The 27,857-nt window shown below is 42.1% G+C and overlaps 1 protein-coding gene across 3 annotated transcripts in view; it reads right to left on the bottom strand.

Moving 5' to 3' along the window:
* Nucleotides 1–27,857, bottom strand: part of AGMO (alkylglycerol monooxygenase) — a 342,244-nt gene that overhangs the window by 157,371 nt on the left and 157,016 nt on the right. For 2 of the 3 annotated variants that reach the window (XM_029071245.2, XM_029071247.2), the window contains exons 4-5: nt 24,676–24,779; nt 13,014–13,109 (exon numbers count right to left, since the gene is read on the bottom strand). In XM_029071245.2, the coding sequence (XP_028927078.1) occupies nt 13,014–13,109; nt 24,676–24,779 (200 nt within the window). The remainder of the gene's footprint in view (nt 1–13,013; nt 13,110–24,675; nt 24,780–27,857) is intronic. The other variant, XM_029071246.2, reaches the window with a different exon arrangement.

Here is a 27,857-nt window from a genome sequence, read left to right as displayed (position 1 = left end):
CAGCAGAAATGTGGCAAAGCCGGAATTAGAATCCAGGTCCTTTGACTGCTAAGCCCCTGCTCTATGTCCACTTAGTCATGCTGCTTCTCCATGAAGATGCCTCCACCATTTCTATCTTTAAAAAGAATAGCTAGGATAGAGACTGTGGAAAACTATGAAGATTCCTCCCCTCTGAGCACCACTGGTACTACCCCAATTAATGAATCCTATTACCAGCCAAATGTTCCCAGAATGGCCATGTGGCTTTATACTCCCTACCTTCTGCATCACACTTGCACTTGGATTTGTACCCTTTATTCACTCCATCCTCAGTCTCCCAAAACTCTTGTTTCTAGCCACAATTTATTTTAATATCTGCCTCCCCCTCTAGATTGTAAGTTCCTGGTGGGCAGGGAATGTGTCTACCAGCTCCATTAGGTTGTATTCTTCCCAAGAAATTAATAGTGTTCTGCACACAGTAAGCCCTCAATAAATATCATTCCTCAATTTATTGATTAATTGGTTGAGTAGCCTCCTGTCCTTTTCACTTCAACATGGAGAAAAATAGTGACTTTACTTAAGATTACATTTACTTGACATTGCATGGTCACTCCCTACTGCCAGCACTGCCTACCTCTAGAAACCTTAAAGATTTCTCCCTGAAACAAGTTAGGGTTACTTGTAATCACATCTGTAATTTCGACCTCCCATACATTTAAAAGCCCTACTGAGAGCTCACCTCCTCCAAGAGGCCTTCCCAGATTGAGCTTCCCCTTTTCCTTCTGCACCCTCTGCTCCCTCTCTGCTCTCCCTCTGCTCCCTCCCCCTTCCCCCCTTCACCTCCCTTCAGCTAAGCCCCCTTTCCCTCTGCTCCTCCCCCTCTCTCTTCCCCTCCCTCAGCACTGAGCTCATTTGTATATATTTTTATTACCCTATTTATTTTTTTAATGAGGTGTACATCCCCTTGATTCTATTTATTGTAATTATGTTGTCTTGTTTTTGTCCGTCTGTCTTCTCCCATTAGACTGAGAGCCCGTCATTGGGAAGGGATTGTCTCTGTTGCCGAATTGTGCATTCCAAGCTCTTAGTACAGTGCTCTGCACATAGTAAGCGCTCAATAAATACTATTGAATGAATGAATGAATGAATAAAAGATCCCTAAAGAATCTGAGGAATTCCAGATGTCATTTTTCAAAATTAGCTTTATTTCTTTTGAACAGCATTTCTCATCCTTTTGCTGCTTTTCCCATTACTATTGAGGATGAACATTGCAAATTTAGTGTCACTTAAAGAAAACTTCACCACAGAGTTATGAGTACGCTCCCATTTGAGTGTCTATTCTATTATCCTGCAGGAGTTGATTCTCTGAAGCTGCAGGGCTAGTGCAAAGAACAGGAAGTTGGGGGCCCAGGATTATAATTCTGACACCTCCCATTCACTGTTGTGTGACATTGGGCAAGTCACTCACTGTCCCTCGACCTCCTTTATCTCTACACTGAGCCCATGCCCATGTCCTGCCTCTGGCCCGGAATGTCCTCTCTCCTCAAATCCACCAGACAGTGACTCTCCCCCTCCCCCTTTGAAGCTTAATTCAAAGCACATAATCTTCCAAGAGGCCTTCCCTGATTAAGCTTTTCATTCCCCCACTCCTTCTCCCTTCTTCCTGATCCTTGCACTTGGATTTTCTCCTGTTATTCACCCCCTCTCAGCCCCACAGTACTTATATGCATATCCATAATTTATTTATTTATTTATATCAAAGTCTCTGTCCCCCTCTAGAGTGTATGTTCATTGTGGACAGGGAACATGTCTATCAACTCTGTAATAGAGTGTTTTTTTTTTTTCCGAAGCATTTAGTACAGGGCTCTGCACACAGTAACCACTCAATAAATTTGATTGAATAATTTGTCAGTCAATGGTATTTATTGAGTGCTTACTGTTTGCAGAGCACTGTACTAAACACCTACGAGCGTACAATATGACAGAGTTGCAAAAGACAATCCCTAATAATAATAATAATAATGTTGGTATTTGTTAAGCACTTACTATGTGCAGAGCACTGTTCTAAGCGCTGGGGTAAACACAGGGGAATCAGGTTGACCCACGTGGGGCTCACAGTCTTAATCCCCATTTTACAGATGAGGAAACTGAGGCACAGAGAAGTTAAGTGACTTGCCCACAGTCACACAGCTGACAAGTGGCAGAGCTGGGATTCGAACTCATGAGCCCTGACTCCAAAGCCCGTGCTCTTTCCACTGCACCACGCTGCTTCTCTGACCACAAGGAGCTCAGTGAGGATAAAATTTTTGTTGAATCTGATTTTCTTGTATTTATCTGGGTGCTTAGCACAATGCATTAACAAATATTACAATTGTCATTATTGCCAGAGTTGGTAAAGTGCTATTTAGGGTATTGGCATGGAAATTCGATTATACTTTTCCAATGATCACTTTGGATTTGGAAGGAGAACTAGGTAAGCATAACAGTAGCCTTCAGTCTTTTCTTCTAATGTGACTTCTGATGTCACGTTAATTTTTAAGGATGTTAGCTGTATTATTGCACAGAGATTGCCCTGGGCATTAAAAACTTACTATGTCTCAGAAAAAGTCCAACCAAAGTAAAGAAAGAATCTTATGAGCTAGAAATACCAGAGATTAGCCAAACACCAATTAATTTCTGCTTGGAAACAGATCATTTCTGCTTGGAAACAGAGAAACAGCATGGCTCATTGGAAAGAGTCCGGGCTTGGGAGTCAGAGGTCATGGGTTCGAATCCTGCTCTGCCCCTTGTCAGCTGTGTGACTGTGGGCAAGTCACTTCACTTCTCTGTACCTCAGTTCCCTCATCTGTAAAATGGGGATGAAGACTGTGAGCCTCACGTGGGACAACCTCATTCCCCTGTATCTACCCCAGTGCTTAGAACAGTGCTCTGCACGTAGTAAGCACTTGACAAATACCAACATTATTATTATTATTATTATAATCTCGCTAGATCTCGTAAGGTAATTTGTTTAATTTAGTGATAAATGCTAGTATTTGAGATCCACTGGATGCTATACCCTGAACTGAGCACTTGGTAAAATTCAACAATCACTCAATTGATGGTATTTATTAAGAGATTACTAGTTCCCTGTGCACCGACACCATGTATTCAATCGTACTCTCCCAAGCACTTACTACAATGTTCTGTACACATTAAGCACTCAACAAATACCATAGCTTGATATGTACATGAAGCCCCTCGGCATCTATGATAAAGGAAGTCAACCCAGTCCTTTCCCTCAACATAACAAAGAGACATCTTTCCTGACCACCAGGAGCTTACATTCTTACTTCACAGATTTCCAATCTCCTTGGCTTCCTAGGATAGGTATTGTTGTAGAAGATCGTGATGTTCAGAGAAGCTCTTCATGATGAGACATTGGTTAACGCTTAGAAACATAGTATTTGTGAAAAGGTGATTCTTTTACAGTAAAGATATTCAGACCTGAGCAGAAGTAAACCTTCTACTCCCTCATATAAGCCCTCCTCTTGTGGTCACAGGGTTTGTCAGCACTAGAGGAAAACTTTATTGCCTGATACCTGCGCCACTTCAGTATAATTCTTGTTTAAATAATCAGAAAAAACAGCAACACGAATTCTAAGGGAAACTCTACATCGTGAGTAACAACTCCTTCTGTCATCACCACAAAACGAATCTTTATTTTAGCTGTGTCTTGACATGAACGCTAAAAAGGAAGGAAGTATGAGTGAAAATGGCCTGCTCGTACTAAGACCATTTGTAAATAGAGCTTTTCACTCGCACCTCAAGCCTGGAGCAGCTTCACGGAGCGGATCGAAGATTCCTAATGAAACCCATTGTCATTATAAGTCAATAGAACACAATAGGTTCAGTCAGAGTTTTGAAATAGCAGCTCCTAAAAAGCACCCACCGGCTGCCTTTTGGTGACCAAAATCAGTACGAAGACTTAGTGTGTGGATGAATTTTATATTTTCGACCATCTGGTGAGGAAATATAAAAATGAAAACTTAATTGCCTTCCCCACTAGAGCCACTCTGTTAATTCAAGACAACACACTCAAGTATTTATACAGATGGCCCCCGTGGCCATATTCCCCATTTGAATTCTCTACAGGGAAGCCAGGGAAAGCAGAACTTCTCGGATATGTGCTTGCCTGCCTAGTTTCACACTTTGAAATCATCGGCAAATGCTGATTTATTCCCCGCCAAATGTTTTCCTATCTGATTAGGCAGTTTTCTACTCCAGTAAGCATGTAATATGGAAGTAGCCAAACTTCTACACTGAGGAGTGAAAAGACAATATTTATAGTTTGGAAATAAAACAATCTGGAGGCATCAGACTGGTTGGGATCATAAAGAGTTTGGTAGGGGGGCAAATTTTGACTCAATCTGTACTATAGGAGGAAGGCGGGAAAGTGCGGTTTTAATGGACAGGGAGGCCGAGGTATGTTTATACAATAAACAAAGGATTTTAAGAACTGTGTTTATAATAAATTATCCCAAAGGCAGATTCTTGTCAATTGTGGTTGTACTAGTCTTCCACCAGAAGAGCTGGGATCCAGTTGAAATAGAAGGAAATATATTTCAGCCTGCATTTTCAATAACAGTTTTGACTTCTCTCTAGAAAATTAATGTTCCTTTTTTGGGGCGGGTGGGGGGAGGGTAGGCATGGGGGACGTTGGTATTTAAGCACTTACTAAATGCCAGGCTCTGTTCTAAGCTCTGGGCTAGACACAAGGTAATCAGGTTGGACACAGTCCATGTCCCAAATGGGGCTCACAGTCTTAATCCCCACGTTACAAATGGGGTAACTGAGGCACAGAGAAGTTAAATGACTTGCCCAAAGTCACACAGCAGACAAGTGGCAGAGCTAGGATTAGAAGCAGGTCCTCCTGACTCCCAAGCCAGTGCTCTATCCACTAGGCCATGCTACCTCTCTGTAACTGACAGCAGTTTATGGAGGTTCCTTAAAGAGACCTGGGGAGTCAGAGAATCTGGATTTAGTCCTGGCTCAACAACCTGTCTGCTGTATGATCTTGGGCAAGTCACTTGTCTTCTCTATTCCTCAGTTATCTCATCTGTAAAGTGGTGACTAAGACTCTGAGCCCCATGTGGGACACGGACTGTGTCCAACCTGATTATCTTGTATCTACCTGACTGCTTAGTACAGAGCCTGGAACATATTAAGCATTTAACAAATAATATCAAAAAAATTGCATGGTTTATTTACTTGCGAAGTCTGGAAGAATACGGTGTTGTTAAACTGGTAGTCCAGGTAAAGAGATGGAAAAAGAGTAACCCATATTGTCATATTACTTGAGCACTTACTTTGTGCAGAGGTCTCTATTTAGCACTTGGGAGAGAAAATACAAGATAACAAAATAGCAGACACATTCCCTGCCCCCAGTGAGCTTGCAGTCTAGAGGAACATAAAGTTTCTATCTACTTTCTAACTATAATAGAGCTCAAATCCCTGCTAAATGACACCAAGGCTATTTCTCCTAATGAGTGGGGGTAAAATAGAATATATGTGGAAATGGCACAGGGCAGTCTCAAATGGGGCTAAGGTTAGCCCTGCTGTCTTTTTGATATCTTTTCCTAGGTGAGAGAGGCTATTTTTTCTATGTGCCTGTCCACTCCTCACTTAGATTGTGAACTCTGGTGGGAATTCCTGATCTGTAAATGCCTCTTTCCTTTGAGAAAGATATATATGTGATGATCACTCAATCGGTATTATTTATTGTGCACCTTCAGGCATTGAGTCAATCATATTCATTAAGCACTTTCTGGGTACAGAGCACTGTACTATGTGCTTGAGAGAGTAGAGTATAAAATATAACAGACACATTCCCTGCCCACGACAAGCTTACAGTTTAGAGGGGGAGATAGACATTAGTATAAATAAATGACACCTATAATGTGCAGAACACTGTCTTCGGTACTTGGGAGAGTACTATAGACCTGACAACATAATCCCTGCCTTCAAGGAGCTTGCCATTTGACATGGCAGGAAGTCATCATATTAAAATAGGTTAGAGGAAGAAGAAAATTTAGGATATTTCAAAAAGAGAGTGACTTGACAATAGGGCAAGATGCTATTCATTCGATCATATTTATTAAGGGCTTACTGTGTTCAGAGCACTGTACTAAGCACTTGGGAAAGTACAAAAATAGTGACATTCCTTGCCCACAATGAGCTCACAGTCTAGAGGGAGGAAGATAGACATCGATACAAATAAATATAATTACAGATATATATGTAAGTTCTGTGGAGTTGAGGGGCACGGTGGAGGGGGAGAGAAAAGGGAGCAAGTCAGGATGACACAGAAGGGTGTGGGAGATGTGGAAAATTGGGGCTTAGTCTGGGAAGGCCTCTTGGAGGAGATAGGAGGGAGACAAATTGTCCGTCGGATTTGAGAGGGGAGGATGTTCCGGGCCAGAGGCAGGACATTGGCTAGGGGTCGGAGTCGGAATCAGGGTCGGGGTCAGATGCAATGGAGTAAAGTGGTTGTGAATACACAATCCCATAGTGGGTGCAGAAGTTTTTGGGGAGTAGTTAGGGGGTTGGAAACTGGGGAAAAGATAAATTGGTCAGAGAAGGAGATATGATTTCTGAAGGGCTTTGGAAATGGGGAGGGCTATAGTCTGGTGGATTTAGTGGTGACGAGATGGGTACGTTTCTTATTTTCATGTCGTTTTGGGGTAATTCCAAAAAGACTTCCAAGCATTAAATGCATTTGAAGGCCATTTTGAATGTTATGCCTTTTGCTGTTAATTACTTTAATCAAAATCTCCTGGCTTAAAGCATTAAATACCTTCTCAGTTTCTCCTGAAAAATGCTAAAAGAAAAAAAAAAAAAAAAGACTGGGAGACCTAGAAATAGCTTGATGTGTTCTCAGATGAATTAACTAAGCAAATAAAATGTGTTAGTCAGTAACCAGGCAGAAAACTTGTCACTGCACCACTACTAATGTTAACTGGAATTAGTTCAGTTGATACCTTCCAAATGCCATTTGACATCTCATAAACTAACAGCTAAACCAACAGAAATGGATTTCTGTATTCCATAGGTATCTATCAGGTTATAAACAGGGCTAACTTATTGCTGCTAATAAATGCATAACGGAAGGATATCATTTCATGTGAACTAAAAGCCTTCTGAATCACCTGTGAAAATAAAAGTGAAATAGGGCACTTTTGTCAGGCTGCAGTGTATCTAGAAAAAATATTTCAAGCCTACTGGGGGTGGGTGACACTTTTTTGGGGGGGTTTTGTTTTTTTTTTTTTAGATCTCTTGCAAAAAATGGTTTTGTTTTTGCCTAAAGCACAAATAGCTCAAATGCATAAATAATTCCAGTTGGTGATTGGTGGCTCATTCATCTTTTGAAATGCAATCTTTCATGGCTCCCAGTGAGTCTGATGAGAGGAAAATAAACTTTTAGAAGGAAGCATTAACTCTTTCAGACCAGAAGCTTTCATTGATATGTTCCAATAAAAATAATTGTGGTATTCGAGAACTTACTACGTGGTAGATACAAGATAATTAGGTCAGATAGTCCCTGTCCCATGCAGAACTCATATCTAAGGGTGAGATAGAACAGATAAGTAATCCCTATTTTACAGATGAGGTAATTGAGGCCCGGAGAATGTCAGCGATTTGCCCAAGGTCACACAGCAGGTAAATCCTGGAGCCAGGATTAAAATCCAGAACCACTGACTCCCAGGCTCATACTCTTTCCACTAACCCATGTTGTTTCCTAGTGCAGTTGGTGAAGAAATAGAATCTACCTTTATTTCCAGCTAACATTCCAGTGAAAATTGTGTATAGTTTCAATAACATCTAAATTAATTAATTAATGTTGGTATTTGTTAAGCGCTTACTATGTGCAGAGCACTGTTCTAAGCGCTGGGGTAGACACAGGGGAATCAGGTTGTCCCACGTGGGGCTCACAGTATTAATCCCCATTTTACAGATGAGGGAACTGAGGCACCGAGAAGTTAAGTGACTTGCCCACAGTCACACAGCTGACAAGTGGCAGAGCTGGGATTCGAACTCATGAGCCCTGACTCCAAAGCCCATGCTCTTTCCACTGCGCCACGCTGCTTCTTCAAAGAGTGAATGGATGTTTGTAGAGAAATCCTATTCCAACTTCTGGACTATAAACTCTTCTTTCAGACTCTAAACTCCTTTTCTGGGCCTTTGGGGTAGGGAATGTGTCTACAAACTCTTCTAAACCAGGGGAAGCAGCGTGGCTCAGTGGAAAGAGCCTGGGCTTCAGAGTCAGAGGTCATGGGTTCAACTCCCAGCTCCGCCTCTTGTCAGCTGTGTGACTCTGGTCAAGGCACTTAACTTCTCTGTGCCTCAGTTCCCTCATCTGTAAAATGGGGATTAACTGTGAGCCTCACGTGGGACAACCTGATTACCCTGTATCTACCCCAGCACTTAGAACAGTGCTCTGCACATAGTAAGCGCTTAACAAATACCAAAATTATTATTATTATTATACACTCTCCCAAGTGCTAAGTACAATGATCTGCACATAATAAATGATCAATAAATAGGATTCATTGATTTTCTCTTTTCTTATTCCGTCAAGTCGTCTCTGACCTACAGTGAAGCCATGGACGCATCTCTCCCAAGATGCCCCGCTCTCTATTTGCAATCGTTCTGATAGTGGATCCATAGAGTTTTCTTGGTAAAAATACAGAAGTAGTTTACCACTGCCTCTTTCCACGCAGTCACCTGGAGTCTCTGCCCTCAACGCTCTCCCAAGCCGCTGCTGCCCAGCGTGGGTGAGTTTTGACTTGTAACAGATTGCCTTTCACTCGCTAGCCACTGCCCAAGGTGGGAATGGAATAGATATGCCTCTGCTTGACGCTCCCTCCCATAGTCAAGACTGATAGAGTACTGGAAACTTTCCAGGTGTGACGCTGAGAGAGGTGATTGATTTGGGGATAGCTTTAATTTTTTAACTAGTTGAGGTAACTTTAAATCAAAATTACATGTTCTCTTTCTTTATCAGCAATCACAGCAACATACCTGTCATTAAAAGTCACCTATTCAATAGGCTGCTACCAAGCAGTCATCACAATATTAGGTAGGGGCTGTATGGATGGAATCGTAATGGGAAAAAAAAATGTGCAAGGGAAAGATGCAGTTCATTTGCAATCTTGAACTCCCATATGTCCCAGAAATACATCTGAAGAAAATTATATGAATCTTCATCACTCTAACATCAGTGAGGTTTCTTACATAAAAAAAGAATGATTTTAGGTTATGGTAATGATATACTGTGATTTTGTAATTTAGAGGGCTTCAACTATAACAATTATATAAAAAAGTCAGAGATTTCCTGAAGGTAAAACACAAATCTGTCTTGCAAGGCCAGGAAAAATCTATATGGGCCAAATTGCAGCTCTTTCAACAATTGTCATACCATCATACTTCACTGAACAGCTATGTGTGAGCTAAATATTTCAGCTTCCAATAAAATAAACTCATTTAACCTTCCTGAAAGAATGTAGGAATGAAATGAAAGTTTCATGAAAAGATTAGGGTCACAGTCCTGGACTTCATTTATAAAGAAAGTTTACAATAATGTAATTGGCTAGGTTGAGTTGATTAGGCTCATAGAATATAATTTCTCCAAAAAAGCCATCCTGTATTTGAAATCAACCTCATTCATCTCCATTAGTAAATGTAAATTAGCAAATTTGCTAATTGACAATTGGGAATTTAAGGGGGGGAAGGCTGATTCCGAAGTACAAAATCTATTGTTACTGTCAACAGTTAAATAGTCATTTCAGCTGTTTCTGCTTCTTCACTATTTTATTCCATTGTTTGATTCACTTTTTAAAATCTGGTATCCCACCTAGAACCTCTTGCTCACTCTTTTCCAACAACTTGAGACTCCCTCTCTCCCCACATCTGACAGACCACTGTCAAATCCTTACTTAAATCCCACCTCCTCCATTAATTGCCACTATCCTGAGCCATAAGAGCACAGGTTTGAGAGTCAGAGGAAATGGGTTCTAATCCCTGCTCCACCACCTGTCTGCTTTGTGACCTTGGATAAGTCACTTCACTTCTCTGTGACTCAGTTATCTCATCTGTAAAATGGGGATTAAAAACTTGAGCCCTACTTGGGACAACCTGATTACCGGATATCTACCTCAGTGCTTAGAACAGTGCTTGGCACAATAATAAGTGCTTAACAAATACCATAATTATTATTATTTCTGCCCTTCAGTCATCTCTGGTGCTTATGACCTTTTTTTTACATCCTCCTTAGCACTAATACATGTATGTCCATCCAGTATATTTATTTTGACCATTCTAGTTTGTATTTTCTTTTCTATTCTACCATGCAAGTAGTAATTCCTCAAAATATACTACTGATTATGTTTGTCTCCCATGTTAGAGTGTACACTCCTTGTGGACAGGGAACCGTCACTCTTAGTCAGCACTGCCCAAGCATCTAATACAGTGCACCACCCAAAATGGGCACTCAATAACTGCTATTAGTACTATATCATTAACCCTCACCTAACTCATCACTCTTTTGGAAGACAAGGTACCCAAAATATAATAATAATTACAAGAATGGATTGAAGCTTCTGGAAGATTTCAAGAATCTTCTACTCTCAATCTTCAAAGAATATTACAGTGGACTGAAAACAGGTGCTATATGAAACCTAAAGTTAATAGTATTATTTATTTCTCCCCTCTTCTAGGCTGTGAGCCCGAAGTTGGGTAGGGATTATCTCTATTTGTTGCTGAATTGTACTTTCCAAGTGCTTAGTACAGTGCTCTGCACACAGTAAGCACTCAATAAATATTACTGAATGAATAAATTTATGAAATTGTTAGAAAATTAAACTCATGATATCAATATGAACTAAATGCATCATGATTATCTGTTTTGTTTGTTCATCACCTTTATAGTTTCCAAAAGTATCATCTTCTAAACTGATGAAAACCTACAATCAATCATGAATTACTTTTATCTGTAACTTGTGTATGCAAAAACCTCAGTCAAATATACACTCTACTCAGTGTTATTAGAGAGCTCCAGATGTTTTCTCCAAGTCTTAGCACTTTGTTTCTTGGATTTATTATCTACTCCTCTTTTCATCATACCTAAGGCTTCCAAAAATTCCTCGAGGGCAGGAATTCATTCATTCAATCGTATTTATTGAGCGCTTACCGTGTGAAGAGCTCTGTTTGGTCTCTACTACTTCCCTAAGTGCTTAGGAGAGTGCTCTGCACATGATAGGCCCTCACTAAATACTATAGATTGATGCTTTCCTATCTGCCGGCCAACTGGTTGTTTCTTGAAGTAGCATTCCAGAATTGATCATTTCAACCTAATAAAACCCAATTATAATAGAAAAGGGAATTCAGCGGAAGGTCACTGGGAGGAAAGACTCAGAGCTTATTGACATGACTTGAAATCAATCAATAGTATTATTGAGTGCTTACTGTGTGCAGATCACTGTGCTAAGCGTGTGACAGAGTACAGCACAACAGAGTTTGGTAGACATTTTCCCCTCCACAAGGTCCTAATTACCAATTAACATGTATTCATGATTTTGTTGGGTGGATTTTGTTATTTTGTTGGGAGGATTTTGTTATTTTGTTGGGAGGATGCTAAAGGGGTTATCAGGGAAAGGTTAAGGTGACAGTGAGTCCAAAATGTAGCACCCAGGGAGATCCTGTAGAATATATTAGAAGCGGAGCCAGAGGAATGGGGTTATTTACAGCTGGAGACAGCATAAAAACCCAGATGAAATCTCTGGTTGCAATTACAGAGCAGCTGATGAGAGCCGCGTGTTCAAAATCAAGGGCAGTTGGGTACTCTCTCTCTCTCTCTCTACTGTGCTAGCTGAAGGTATCTTTTTTCTGAATGGGAATCTTAGGGGGTGACCTGGAGAAATGGGTGCTTCACAGGAACCTGGGATAGGGAAGTGCAGATAATCACTGCCCAAGAAGACACTATCAGGAAAAGAAGGGTCTGAGAGCAGGAGCTGAAATCCTCAGTGAAAAGATAGTCTGTAGATTAATCTGTGCCACACCTCCACAGTCCCGATAGTGTGAATGTTGTACATACTGCGCTAAACTGTTCCACAGAATTCTTGATCTCACAGAAAAAAAGGCATTTAAATAGAATTTCATTCCAGAAAGCCACAAACACACTGCATTTTTTTTTTCCCCCAGTGCCCCAGCTGGGACACCGATCCCATAATTTAACAACAGTGACATTTCAAATCCTAGCCACTCTGAAAAGGGAAGAGAGTAAAGACAGAGAATTGCATTTCTAATCTAGTATTCTGCAGCATGCTGGCAATCCTTAGTGATTAGTATACACCACTAATGATATTTCAATCTTTACAGGGGACTGGAATATATATCTCCAAATGGCTTTAGGAAGTGAGAGGTTTGAGGGTAATGTTTCAATTTGAAAAAAATAATTTCTTCTAAACCGTTGATTTCACATAGAGCATTTAAGAAAAATAATTGACAGATCTGCATATATGCAACATTACTATAAGGTTATACAGAGTCTATTATAGCAAGCATTTAGATTTTGCAAAGCAAAATGCTAGGGACAAAACTTTTCAACTGTATTTATACATGATTTTTCTAAGCTATCGCTCTGGGGCTTGAGGTTTCTCATTGAAATTTCTATCTCTAAATTCAACCTGACTTCACCATTGTTCCTCTAGTGATGCTTAATAAACTGCAATATGGGAAAATATTGTCTTAGCTATTGCATTAAAATGTTTTGATACTTTATAGTTCAAAAAAGGGGTTTGATTTAATTGGCACCAACTGACCTCATTGCTTCTTATAAACTTAGCAATATATATTCAGCAAAAAGAATAAAAATGAACAGATGTTTCCCCTTAAAGAAGTCAGACAAAGATTTTTCTTACACAATAAATCAGCTGCTAGTGGATTTCCAGGGCATTGCTTTACGGTAACTGTGTAGGTAAGGTTTACACCCGATTTACCTCTGTGTGGATCCAAAACTGGTACAGGAGGTTGAACTGGAGATGAACAGCAAATACCGAAGGAGGGATGAAACAAGCCAGAGGGCAGTAGAAAATCTGCCATGAAGCGACCCGCACGTGTATGGAAGAGAGAGAAAATGAAATTTAAAACAAGGTCTTAACTACCTATCCACCCATGCCTCAGATATTTGTGCATGTGTTTCAGTAGATCAGGAACGGTAAATAAACCTTAGACACTTGGTTCCAGTATTTGAATGTGCATCATGCCTTTGCCAGAGAGTAAAGATGTTAAAGATGTGAGCTACAACTCAGTTAGCTGATGTGCTTCTGGGGCTTGCAGGAGCTGAAATATTGTGTTCCCCCTGCTGTCTCCTTAAGAACGCCTCCCTGCTGTGTAGAATTGGTTCTTTAAATATGGGCAGTCCAACTAATAGGTGAGATTATTATGCTTTTCCCATTTTTCATAACCAAAGCGTGCAAGTACCACGGTCTACCTGGACAAGGAACACTCTTAACGTTTCCAAGAGAATGTAACCTGAGATAAGAAGGGGAAGGAATCTATTTTCAAACTTAGATTTACTACCTGGATATAGCCAAAGAGGGGCCCACCCTATCCATTAAACCCCCTGAAAAGAGGTGTTTCAGAAAGCTCCACAGAGTGATGCTGCCAGCAAAGCAAGTTTTGCAGGTCTGAAGTCCCAAAAGGCCGGAAATGCTTCTGCCTTGGAAAAACAACTTAGCTTTCAACCACAGAGCTGGTTCGAGTCAGCTAATAAACACAATCTGCTGTTTTCCTCTAATTACTTTGATCCTCAGAACCCCTTGCATGTTGGAGGGAAGCATTTTATTAAATGAAAAACCGAACAACCAAGTAAGAAGGGGGAAAGAAATCTGACTTTCATTTTCCACATCTTGTGGAATACTGTACGGCAGTCTGTACAGTACAGAGGTCAGAACCTCTGTACATTATGCAAAAATTTCTCTATGAGTCAATTCCTTACCGTGGCAGGAGAGTTTGCATACATTAATGAAGCTTAGAGTTATGCCATTGAGAGATACTCTCTAATCGGGGTTACCCATAATGGAAAGGTCTAAGTCGAAGCATCAAAGTTGATTCACCTGTGCTTCCCAGCAGGGGCATTGGAAAAAGTCAAAGGTGGATGATCAGGTGATCAAAATGTTGATCAAAGACAACAGCAGGGACTTAATATTAATATTAGTGGAATTTGTCAAGCACTTACTATGTGCCAGGTACTGTACTAAGCACTGGATTAATACAAGCAAATTGCTTGGACATAGTCCCTCTCTCACCTGGGGCTTGGAGTCTTAATCCCCATTTTATTCATTCATTCTTTCAATCATATAATAATGATGATATTTGTTAAGCACCTACTAGGTATCAGGCACTGTACTAAGCACTTGAGAGAGTTCAATACGGTATTGAACGGATACATTCGCTGCCCATTTTACCCATGAGGAAACTGAGCCACAGAGATATTAAGTGACTTGCCCAAGGTCATACTCCAGTCAAGTGGCAGAGCTGGGATTAGAAATCAGGTCCTCAGTCTCCTAGGCCCATGCTCTTTCCAACCTGATTTGCTTGTATCCACCCCAGCGCTTAGTACAATACCTGGAACATAGAAAGCGCTTAACAAATACCACAATTATAATAATAATAATGTTGTTATTTGTTAAGCACTTACTATGTGCTGAGCACTGTTCTAAGTGCTGGGGTAGATACAGGGTAATGAGGTTGTCCCACGTAGGACTCACAGTCTTCATCCCCATTTTCCAGATGAGGTAACTGAGGTACAGAGAAGTTAAGTGCCTTGCCCAGAGTCACACAGCTGACAAGAGGCGGAGCCAGGATTAGAACCCATGACCTCTGACTCCTAGGCCCGTGCTCTTTCCACTGAGCCATGCTGCTTCTCCAATTATTATTATGTAGGACAGGGACTAGGTCTGACCTGATTAACTTGTATATGCTCCAGATTTTAGAAGAGTGCTTGACATATAATAGGTGTTTAACAAATCCATCAAAAGTCTGAAATTGATTCAGTGTGAAGGAATATATACTCTCTCAGGATCTCAGCTGGAGACCTTTCAGTAGCCTCCCAGCCATGGCTATGGGAGGGAGAGTCAAGGAGAGGCCAGCCCATTCCATTCCTAGCTAGGCCAGTGGCTAGTGAGTGGAAGGCCATCTGCTACAAGTCAAAAGTCCCCTGTGCTGGGCAGCAGTGGCACGGGAGAGACTCGAGGGCAGAGACGCAAGTTAACTGTGCCGAAGCTGGAAATGGTAAATTGCTTCCATATTTTACCAAGAAAATTCTATGGATATACTACTATTATTACTACTAATAATAATGGTATTTGTTAAGCACTTACTATGTGCCAAGCACTGTTCTAAGTGCTGATAATGATACTATTTGTTAAGTGCTTATTACATGCGAAGCACTGTTCTAAGCGCTGGGGGGATACAAGGTGAGCAGGTTGTCCCGTGTGGAGCTTCCAGTCTTAATCTCCATTTTACAGACGAGGTAACCGAGGCACCAAGAATAATAATGTTGGTATTTGTTAAGCGCTTACTATGTGCAGAGCACTGTTCTAAGCACTGGGGTAGACACAGGGGAATCAGGTTGTCCCACATGTGGCTCACAATCTTAATCCCCATTTACAGATGAGGTAACTGAGGCACAGAGAAGTGAAGTGACTTGCCCACAGTCACATAGCTGACAAGTGGCAGAGCTGGGATACGAACCCACGACCTCTGACTCCAAAGCCCGTGCTCTTTCCACTGAGCCATGCTGCTTCTCTGAAGTGAAGTGAAGTGATTTGCCCAAAGTCACACAGCTGTCAAATGGTGGAGCCAGAATTAGAACCCACGACTTTACTACCAGATTGATTGCAGATGGAGAGCAGGGCATGCTGGGAGACATGTGTCCATGGAGTCACTTTGGGTCGGAAACAACTCGATGGCATAACCTCTTCCTGATTTCCCTATCACTGTGGATGGCACGACTATCCTTCCCGTTTCTCAAGCCCGCAACCTCGGTGTCATCCTTGACTCGGCTCTCTCGTTCACCCCACACATCCAATCTGTCACCAAAACCTGCCAGTCTCACCTTTATAATATCGCCAAGATCCACCCTTTCCTTTCCACCCAAATGGCTATCTTACTGTTACAGACTCCCGTAATATCCTAGCTGGATTATTGTGTCAGCCTGCTCTCCGATCTCCCTTCCTCCTCTCTCTCCCCGCTCCAGTCTATTCTCCACTCCACCGCCCGGCTCATCTTCCCACAGAAACACTCTGGGCCTGTCACTCCCCTTCTTAAACACCTCCAGTGGTTGCCTATCGACCTCCGCACAAAACAAAAATTTCTCACTCTAGGCTTAGAAGCTCTCCATCACCTTGCCCCCTCCTACCTCTCCTCCCTTCTCTCTTTCCACTGTCCATCCCACACGCTCCGTTCCTCTGCCGCCCACCTCCTCACCGTCCTCCATTCTCGCCTTTTCCGCCGTCGACCCCTGGGCCATCTCCTCCCGCCATCCTGGAACGCCCTCCCTCCTCACCTCCACCAAACTAATTTTCTTCCCCTCTTTAAAACCCTACTGAGAGCTCACCTCTTCCAAGAGGCCTTCTCAGACTGAGCTTCCCCTTTTCCCTCTGCTAAGCCCTCTTTTCCCCCCTTTCCCTCTGCTCCTCTTCCTCTCCCTTCCTCTCCCCTCAGCACTGTGCTCATTCTCTCAATTGTATATATTTTCATTACCCTATTTATTTTGTTAATGATATGTTCATCCCCTTGACTCTATTTATAGCTATTGTTTTTGTCTGTCTCCCCCGATTAGACTGTAAGCCCGTCAATGGGCAGGGACTGCCTCTCTCTGTTGCCGATTTGTACTTTCCAAGAGCTTATAGTACAGTGCTCTGCACATAGTAAGCGCTCAATAAATACTATTGAATAAGACAAGACACAGAGGAACGTATTGCAGATGAATGGTTCAGAAATACCCCCACACATTACTAACTACCATTTTCTTGTTATGTCCACCTCTAGCAGGAGGTTTTAAACTCTTGTCACTCACTGCCTTATTATCATGTTCAATATTGAAGTTGGAAAATCCCCAAGTTCTGAGTGGTACGGGGCAGTGGGAACGAGACAGAAGCCACTGCCATCACAGCATTCGTTCATTCATTCGTTCAATTGTATTTATTGAGCGCTTACTGTGTGCAGAGCACTGTACTAAGCACTTGGAAAGTACAATTGGGCAACAAGTAGAGACAATCCCTACCCCACAGTGGGCTCACAGTCTAGAAGGGGGAAGACAGAAGACAAAAGGAAACAAAGCAAATAGACAGGCATCAATAGCATCCGTGTAAATAAATAGAATTATAGATATATATACACATCATTAATAAAATAAATAGAATAATAAATATGTACATATTTACACAAGTGCTTGACTGGTGCAATGCTCATGAGTCTCTACTTTTCTTCCTGCCCTGAATGTATATACGCCAACTTACTAATAATAGTGATTGTGGTATTTTTTAAGTGCTTACTATGTACCAGTTACTCTACTAAGCTCTGTTGTGATACAAGCAAATTGGGTTGGACACAGTCCCTGTCTCACGTGGGGGACACAATCCCTGACTCACGTGGGGCTAACAGTTTCAATCCCCCTATTACAGATGAGGTAATTAAGGCCAAGAAAAGTGAACTGACTTGCCTAAGGTCACATCGTAGACAAAGGATGGTGCCGGGATCAGAAACTAGGTCCTTCTGACTCCCAGGCCCAAGGTCTATCCACTACACCGTGCTGCTTCTCGTGTTATTCCAAAATAGACTGTTATTGTATTCCCTAATTCTTCCATAGGGCTCTATCCGAGGAATATAAAGGAAACACGTTTTCCAGAAAAACTGGGTGTTCTGGCAGAAATGACTGGCTTGTGCAGCATGGTCTAGTGGAAAGAGCCTAGGCCTGGGGGTCAGAGGTCCTGCTTTTTATATGCCAGCTTTGCCAGCTGTGTGACTTTGGGCAAGTCACTTATCTTCTCTGTGCCACAGTTACACCATCTGCAGAATGGGGATAAAATATCCATTCTTCCTCCAACTTAGACAGGGAGTCCCATGGGGGTTTGAAAGTGTGTCCATCCTGGTTACCTTGTGTCTACCCTAGTCTTTATTACAGTGCTTGACACACTGGCAGAGATTAACAAATGCCAATATTATTGTTGCTATTGAGTTATTTTATTATTAATCTCCTTCCAACTGCCCTAAATTTGGAGGAAACTAAGGAAGAAGGGACAGTTTTTAGGAGCTGGGCTCTTCACTAAGGTCATGGCTGATCTAGAGTCAGAATCCATGTCACCAACCTGTCAATCAAAAGGTAGCACACTGCCATTCATATAGAGGCAAAGCAGAGCAGCATCTCCTAGTGGATAGAGCATGAGCCCGGGAGTCTGAAGGACCTGAGGTCTAATCTTACCTCTGCCGCTCACTGATTTGCTGGGCGACCTTAGGTAAGTCCCTTAACTTCTCTGGGCCTCTGCTATCTCATCCGCAAAATGGGGATTAGGACTGGGAGCCCTATGTGGGACAGGGACTGTGTCCAACCTGATTAGCTTGATCTACCCCAGCACTTAGGATAGTGCCTGGCACATAGTAAGCTCTTAGCGAATACCATAAGAAAAAAATAAATGTCTACGCTTCGCCTTCTAATACGATTTATATAAGGATGACTACTTCTCCAAGTTGAAACACAAGCTATTACTTGCCTATGCCATGTTTGACTCAGTGGAAAGAGCCCGGGCTTGGGAGTCATAGGTCATGGGTTTGAATCCCTTCTCTGCCCCTTGTCAGCTTTGCGACTGTGGGGAAGTCACTTAACTTCTCTGTGCCTCGGTTACCTCATCTGTAAAATGGGGATTAAGACTGTGAGCCTCACGTGGGTCAACCTGATTACCTGTAAATCCACCCCAGCGTTTAGAACAGTGCTTTGCACATAGTAAGCGCTTAAGAAATGCCAATATTATTATTATGTTTAAAAATCAAATCTATACATGCCCACCTAGCATGTAAGATCCTTCTGGACAGGGAACATGGCACTCCTTAATTCTGTATTTCCCAAATGCCTACTATACTACCCCAACCAAGTGGGTGCTTAATAAATATGACAACTACTAATCACTCAGTGCCTCTAGACATAATCATGGTAGGAACAATAAACATAACGTTAATAAGACAATGACACAGTCCTATATTGGAGAAAGACTCCTCTCTTGCTTCTGGGCCTCATTAAGACACTCGGATATAGATGTCTCCTCCTTGTAAATTACTGAAATGAAAATCAGAAGGTCATTTTTTTTACCCCTGGGCCAAACCCCACGGTGGTTATTAAAGTCACAGAACAATGCTACTTGCATGTTCCATGCCAACATGTGGGCTCAGAAACCATCTAATCAAGACTTGAAAAGATTGGAAACATAAATACAGAACTGTGGCATGCTAGGCTCCTGATTTGTTTAATATACAGTCCATCGTTTTGCCTCTTTCCAGTCGTTTTTAATGGAGAATGACTCTAGAGAGTCAGTCTCACAGTCTCTTAGTGGAAATCTTCCTTATGGTGCAACCATCTTGCAATAATACCCTCCCCATGTAGCGCGGAATTAGGGTTGCACATACCCTAATCAAAACGAACTCCATCATTGTTCTTCTTTGCATATTTCTCTCTGCCCTGCCCCATATTTCCCTCTTCACAACCCCTAAATGGTGTGGTATTTGTCAAGGTCTCTGTATGTGCCTAACACTGTACTAAGTGCTGGGGTACATACACGATAAGTCCCACTTGGGTCTCCCAGTCTAACTAGGATGGAACGGGTATTGAATTTCCATTTTGCGGATGGGGGACAGAGACACAGAGAAATTAAGTGGCAAGCCCGAGGTCACACAGCAGGCAATTGGCAGAGCTGGGATTAGAACCCAGGTCCTCTGACTCCCAGGCGTGTGCTCTTCCCATTAAGCCACTAAGCCTCTAAGCCATACTACTTCTCAGTAGTACTAGTTTACTGGTTTATTTTATTTTACTTTTTAAAGATGAAAGTCTTGCAGAGGTGGACTTGAAGTCTCAAGAGAAGAAGGAAGAACGCAGGAATTTTTGTTGTTGCTGTTTGTTTTTCTTATGTTATTTGTTAAGCGCTTACTTTGTGCCAGGCACTGTACCTGGCACTGGGACAGATACAGACTAATCAGGTTGGACACAGTCCCTGTCCCACATGTAGCTCACAGTCTTAATCTCCATTTTACAGATGAGGTAAGAGGCACAAGCAGTTAAGAAATATGATTTGAGAACTCTGAGCATGCTCAGAGGGAGCACAACCATTCAAACCTTTTTTTTTTTTTTTTTTCTACAGTCACCAGAAGATGATGATGAATCCAGTTTTCGTCAATAAATCTGAATATCTTTCTGGCTTGGCTGTTCTCCCTGTGACTGTAACTCATGCATTCCAAACTCATAGAGTATTGACCTTGCTTTGAAGCAAATTGTGTGTTTACCCTCATTTATTGATAGTCCCAGGGTTTGGAAACTTCTTTTCATGGGAAACAAATGGATAACCTGTATGTTTTTTTAATTATTATTATTACTATTTGCTAATGTTTTTAAATTCAATTTAAATATTTGAGTATTTTACAAATTGGATTGGCTCAGTGGAAATGTCAAATGGAACACTTAATCCCGATGTGGATGACTTTAGGCCATTCTTGGCTATGGAATAACTATTGACTAGTCATTGGCTATTCACAGGAACCCTGGGGCTGCTAGGAACCCTTGAGAGGTGGAGACTTGCCAAGGGTCACACAAGGGCCAGTGGTAGAGACAGAATTAGAACTTGAGTTTTCCGATTCTCAGTCTGAGGATCTTTCCACTAGGTCACGCTGCCTCCTACCCAAGCTTCTGATCATCTAGGTAGACACTACAACTACTCTTCCTCCCCCTTATCTTCCTCCCACTTTTCTGGACTGGAAGCTGACAGCCTGAATTGATCCTTTTTCTGGTTACCGTCATACCACAAAGCATTTAGTCAGTCAGTCAATCATATCTTTAAGCCCCTACTGAATACCAAGCACTGTACTAAGTGCTTGGGAGAGTACAATATAACAATATAACCCCTAAGGAGTGCTGAGTGTCCCTGAAGTTGACTTAGTGTCTGGGCTTTAGCATCATCAGAACAATGTACTGCACACAGTGGACACTTAATAAATGTCAGTACTTCCATGACCTAATGGATAGAGCACTGGTCTGGGAGGCAGTAGGACCTAAGTTCTGATCCAGGCTCCATCACTTGTCTGGTCTGTGACTTTGGGGAAGTCACTTCACTTCACTGTGCCTCAGTTCCTTCTTCTGTAAAATGGGGAATAAGACTGTGAGCTCTATTGTGGGACAGGGACCGTATCCAACCTGTACATCTTGAAATTACTCCATGGCTTAGAACAGTGTGTGGCACATAATGAATGCTTAACAAATACCACAATAATTATTATTATCATTATTATGTCTGCTGCTGACTTGGCTTTCGGGCAAAGAGATGACAGCTACTCTGGAAGCTGTGAAGAAATTGTCCATGTGGCCTTTAGCTATGAATATCCCTTGCCACTAAATTTTCAGGCTAGCCATACGGGACATAAAGGCGGGAAGATATAGGAGGTTCTTTGGGGCTATTCCCCCAATCACCTGGCTATTTCTTTGCTGGATAGAAGAGGAAAATCAACTGAATTAGTACATTTCTCAGTCCCAACCTTCTCTATTTATTTTTTCATATTCCAAATTCACCGTAAAACCAAAAGCAGCCCAGTGATGACAAATGAGCCATAAATTCTCAAGATAGCAGAGATGCCTTTTGGTGAGGGTGATTTAGCCAGAGACTTAAACTGAACATGTGCTGCCAGATCGACCACTGCGTCTTTTGTGGTTCAAACTCTTATGGAACTGTGGTTTTATAAAAGTATGTTTTTAATGAATATCAGATCTATCTGTGAACATTTCAGATGTACCAGGAAATATGAATTGGGCCAAAATATGAGCCTCTATTGTCTTTGCTATTAGGCGCTTACTTTGTGTCAAGTACCATACAAAGGGAAGGGATGGATACAAAATAAATAATTAAGACCCCCGTACTGTAACGTGATGATAATAATGATTAAGGAGGTACAAAGTAATCAGGTTAGACACAGTCCACTCTTAAATGTAGAAATACCCAGTGCCTTATCTGCCTTATACAGATGAGAAAAAAAAAAGAGGTCCAGAGGGTAAAATAACTTGCCCAAGGTCATGCCATAGGCAAGTGGCAGAGTTACAAGAGATTAACAATTGTCTAATCTGATTATCTTAATAATGTTGGTATTTGTTAAGCACTTACTATGAGCAGAGCACTGTTCTAAGCGCTGGAGGAGACACGGGGGAATCAGGTTGTGCCACATGGGGTTCACAGTCTTAATCCCCATTTTACAGATGGGGTAACTGAGGCCCAGAGAAGTTAAGTGACGTGCCCACAGTCACACAGCTGACAAGTGGCAGAGCTGGGATTCGAACTCATGACCTTTGACTCTTATCTTGTACCCCAGCATGTAGCACAAGCTTAGTCATAAAAAGTGCTTAACAAATACCCTCCTTAATCATTATTATCATCACATTATGGTGCAGGGATGTTAATTATTTATTGTGTTTCACTGGTTTAAGTGCACTGACCAGAGTGCTTGGAAAAGTATGACACATTTTTCTGCCCACAAGTTTCTTACCCTTTAATAAGGTAGACAGACTTAAAAATAATGACAAATGGAGTTATCACAATAATTGAGTGAACATTTGAATCAACATATATGTGGAAGGTCCCCACTAGGAAGTATAATAATAATAATAATGTTGGTATTTATTAATCGCTTACTATGTGCAGAGCACTGTTCTAAGCGCTGGGGTAGATACAGAGTCATCAGGTTTTTGTCCTACGTGAGGCTCACAGTTAATCCCCATTTTACAGATGAGGTAACTGAGGCAAAGAGAAGTTAAGTGACTTGCCCACAGTCACACAGCTGACAAGTGGCAGAGCGGAGAGTCGAATCCATGACCTCTGACTCCGAAGCCCAGACTCTTTCCACTGAGCCACACTGCTTCCCCTTTATATTCCTTTCTACGTATTTGTAGGTGACTCTCTGTGCTCTTTCTAGAGGCGGTTGTGTGGATTAGCTGGTATTCAGGCAACCAGATCATCGACAGCCCCATCAATAGCATTTATGGTGCACCTACTATTCATGTAGAGCACTGAACTAAGCCGAGAAACAGTACGGTCTGGGGGCAAGACCACAGGTTTGGAAGTCAGAGGATGTGGGTTCTAATCCCAGATCTGCCACTTGTCCGCTATGTGACTTTGGGCAAGTCTCTTCCCTCTCTGTGCCTCAGTTATTTCACCTGTCAAATGGGGATTGAGACTGGGTGAGCCCTGTGTGGGACCAGAACGGTGTCCAATACAATGACCTTACATCTACTCCAGCACCTAGAACAGTGCCTGGCACATAGCAAATCCTTAGTAAATACAACTATTATTGTTATTACAAAACCAACAGACCTGCAATCTCCCTATCTTCAAAACCTCACTGAAATCATATCTCCTCCAGGAAGCCTGCATTCCCCCATTTTATATTCCCTGCCGCCTGCCACTCTTATGCACTAAGTCTCGTCCCCTAAGCTCTTAGGTTCTTCTCCTGCCCCACAGCACTTCAGTGTGAACCATCATCCTTGATTGCTTCTTTACCTGTAATTTATTTTAATGTCTCCCTCTCCCATTAGAATGCAAATTCCTTGAGGTCACAAATCATGTCTGCCAACTGCATTGTGCTTTCCCAAGCATTAAGTACAGTGTCCTGCTCAATATGTTTGCTAAACAAATTGATTAATTAACCTGCAGTTTTCTGGCACAAGGGAAAGATGCATTCACTCATTCAAACATATTTATTGAGTGTTTACTGTGTGCAGAGCACTGTGTCAAGTGGTTGGGAGAGTACAATATAACAATAAACAGACACCTTCCCTGCCCACAGTGAGTTTATTCATCCATGCAATCATTTTTATTGAGCATTTACTGTGTGCAGAGCACTGTACTAAGCACTTGGAAGGAACAATTCAGCAACAAATAGAAACAATTCCTGCCCACGAAGGGCTCACTGTCTAGAAGGGTAGAGACAGGCATCAAAACAAGTAAACAGAAATCAATAGCATCAATATAAATAAATAGAATTATAGATATTTGTGCATCATTAATAGAAATAAATAGAATTATAAATATGTACATATGCACAAGTGCTGTTGGAGGGAGAAGGGTAGAGAGAAGGGCAATGGGGAGGGAAAGGGGGGTAGAGAAAAAGGGGGACTTAGTCTGGGAAGGCTTCTTGGAAGAGGTGAACATTCAGTAAGTCTTCTAGAGTGGGTAACAGACATTAATATAAATAGATAAATTACAGATTTGTGGAAAGATCCAGCTCAGACCATCTCCATTAATGTTTTTAATCCCCTCTGTAGCTTTTTTTTTTTTTTTAGAGCAAACCAAATGTTTCAGTCTTTAAAAATTAATGTGTTGTAAGATCACATCTCATCAGCTTACTAGAACTTACCCAGGAGGTGTATATCTGGATGACAGATTGCCTCAGGGCAGTGGATAAGTTATAGTCTTCCGAACTGTGATGCGTTTGGTGTCCTGCCCACATTATATTAACCTCTGCAAAACACATAATTTGAAATGATCCATGAAAAGGAGAACAAAGCAGCCTCCATTCCCTCATCTGTGCTCTCCTCTGAGGGAGGAGAAAACATCTGAAATGTCTTTGCAGAATCAAATCAATATGATAATAATTAGAATAAGGCCAATAAAATATGTAGAGTCAATGGGGCTCATTAAACTCCCTTTCATCCCATAGAAATGACATCCCAAATTTGCACTTTGCTAATATCTTACAATATGATAACTTATATAAAAACTTCCCGGGGTTGTCAGCCGTCCATTGAGCAGTGATAATTTTTCAGGGAGTAATGGCATCTTTTTCATTTGAAAATGTTTTTGAGAGATTAGGGTTAGATTTAAAGAAGAACTCTGAGAAAGGAATTTTAGTTAAATAAGTGGATCAGGTTCCCAAGGTCTAGGCTAGGGCCTTTCAATGAGTCAATGGTATTTATTGAGTGCTTACTGTGTGCAAAGCACCATATTAAGCATTTGGGAGAGCAAAATACAGCTGGTTGGTAGACATGTTCATTCATTCAATAGTATTTATTGAGCACTTACTATGTGCAGAGCACTGTACTAAGCGCTTGGAATGTACAAAGCGGTAACAGAGAGAGTCCCTGACCTTTGATGGGCCTACAGTCTAATCGACGGGCTTACAGTCTAATCGACATGTTCCCTATTCACATGGTCTAGAAGGGGAGACAGACATTAATAAATATAAATAATTTCTAGATAATGTGCATGAATGCTGTGGGGGCTGAAGTTGGGATGAATACCAAATGCCCAAACAGCCCAGATCCAAGTGCACACATGATGGAGAAACGAGAGGGAACCGGGGCAAAGAGGGCTTAATCTGGGAAGGCCTCTTGGGAGATGTCATCTTAATAAACTTTCGAAGGTGGGGACAGTGGTGGTCTGGAGTATAAGGAGGGGAAGAGAGTTCAAAGCCAGAGTGAAGACATGATAAAGGGGTCAGCGCCGAGGTATAGCAGAACGGGGCACGGTGCGTGAGCTATAGGAGCGATGGACATGGGCTAGGTTGTGGGACGAGATAAATAAGGTAAGGTAGGAGAGGGAAAGCTGAGTGCCTTAAAGCCAACTGAAAGGAGTTTCTGTTTGATGTGGAGGTGGATGGGTTTTAAGAATAATAGAGAACCATATTTCCCCATCCGTCTCGAGATAGTCAACGGATCCTGGCGATGGCATCTTCTGACTGCTATTCTAGGATTCTAAATTTTCTGTTGCTCCTACCTTTCCCACTGTTTGGAAGTAGTAAAAATAGCAGGAGTAGTCTTAGTGGTAACAATTTTCACAAAAATCCTACAGAGTTCATTGCACTGCTTGGGAATGGCAATAATGTTAATGGTAACAATAATAATGATAATAATAGAATATTTATGTAACTCATGAAGTGTTTACTATTTGCTAAGCACTGTACTAAGCACTAAGGTAGAGGTAAGATAATCATTTTACACACAGTCCCTGTCCCACATGGGGCTCACAATCTAGGAGGGAGAGGGCAGTCGAGGAGGGTGTGATTTTCAATAACAGGTGTTTGGATTTTGAGTGTGTCTGGGCGTCATAACAAGTAGACCTCTAATTGTAATAAACTGAAATAGAGGACCCCCAGTAATCCTCTAGACAGTAAACTCATTGTGGGCACGGATTGTGGGGGGGGCCATGTGCCTATTATATCGTTATATTGTTCTCCCCCAAGCGCGTAGTACAGTGTTCTGCGCACAGTAGCCCAGTAGAGAAGCAGCGTGGCTCAGTGGAAAGAGCACGGGCTTTGGAGTCAGAGGACATGGGTTTGAATCCCGGATCTGCCACTTGTCAGCTGTGTGACTGTGGGAAAGTCACTTAACTTCTCTGTGCTTCAGTTACCTCATCTGTAAAATGGGGTTTAAGACTGTGAGCCCCACATGGGACAACTTGATTCCCCTGTGTCTACCCCAGCGCTTAGAACAGTGCTCTGCACACAGTAAGCGTTTAACAAACAAATGCCAACATTATTACATCCTCCTCCAGAAGATGGTCCGCTCCCCAGACCCTCCAGAGACTCTATCGGTCCTGTCTGATGGAGCAGCCGCTCTGATCTCCGGAGGGCCGAGAATACTGAGGGGAATGTTCTGGGTAGGACAGAGCAGCGCGGGTTTGCGCTCACCCCACCCAATCGAGCGGAGAAGCCAGGCGTCCGTATCCTCGATGGACGGTCGGCTTTCCGACATCAGCCCCTCCCGGGTATGGAACACGACTATGGGATCAGCTTGGGTCCCTTCCTCCGGGGCTACACAGGAAGTCCCTCATATCTCAAGTTTCATGGCTTCCATTTCCTATCAGTAGAGTTGAATCTCTCTGACTTAGGCAGAAAAGACTCAGGTTCTAGGCGTGAGTTTGTTATAGGCCTGTGCGGCTTGGTAAGGTGGATAGAGTACAAGCCTGGGAGTCAGAAATAACAAACACCATAATGGTTATTACAGATAGTCGTGGATACCTGGAGGAAATAAATCATGATGCTTGTCTCAACCTATATCATCCTATTTAGTATTTCTAATTTCCCTGGAGTCAGATAATAATAATTAATAATTCTGGTATTTGTTAGGCACTTACTATGTGACAGTCACTGTACTAAGTGCTGGGGTGAATACTAGCGTATCGGGCTGGACAAGGACTCTGTCCCACGTGGGGCTCACTGTCTCAATCTTCACTTTACAGATCAGATAACTGAGGCCCAGGGAAGTGAAGTGACTTGCCCAAGGTCACACAGCAGCGAAGTGGTGAAGCTAGGATTAGAACCCGTGACCCTGTGACTCCCAGGCCCTTGCTCTATCCACTAGGCAATGCTGCTTTTGTGAAATAGCACAGCGATCAGAGATACAGCTTTAGAAAGGTTCCCTCTAGGTTTCATAGGTCAGCAATTTTTAAAAGCTCAAACGCGGGGGGGAAGCAGAAACTGGCTCTGCCACTTGTCTGCTCTGTGACCTTGGGAAAGTCATTTTATTTCCCTGGGCCTCAGTTACCTCATATGTAACATGGGGATTAATACTGTGAGTGCCATGTGGGACAGGTATTATA

Source organism: Ornithorhynchus anatinus, chromosome 8 (genome assembly GCF_004115215.2).
Source record: "Ornithorhynchus anatinus isolate Pmale09 chromosome 8, mOrnAna1.pri.v4, whole genome shotgun sequence".
NCBI lineage: Eukaryota > Metazoa > Chordata > Mammalia > Monotremata > Ornithorhynchidae > Ornithorhynchus > Ornithorhynchus anatinus.
This window is presented reverse-complemented; position numbering and strand designations above follow the sequence as displayed.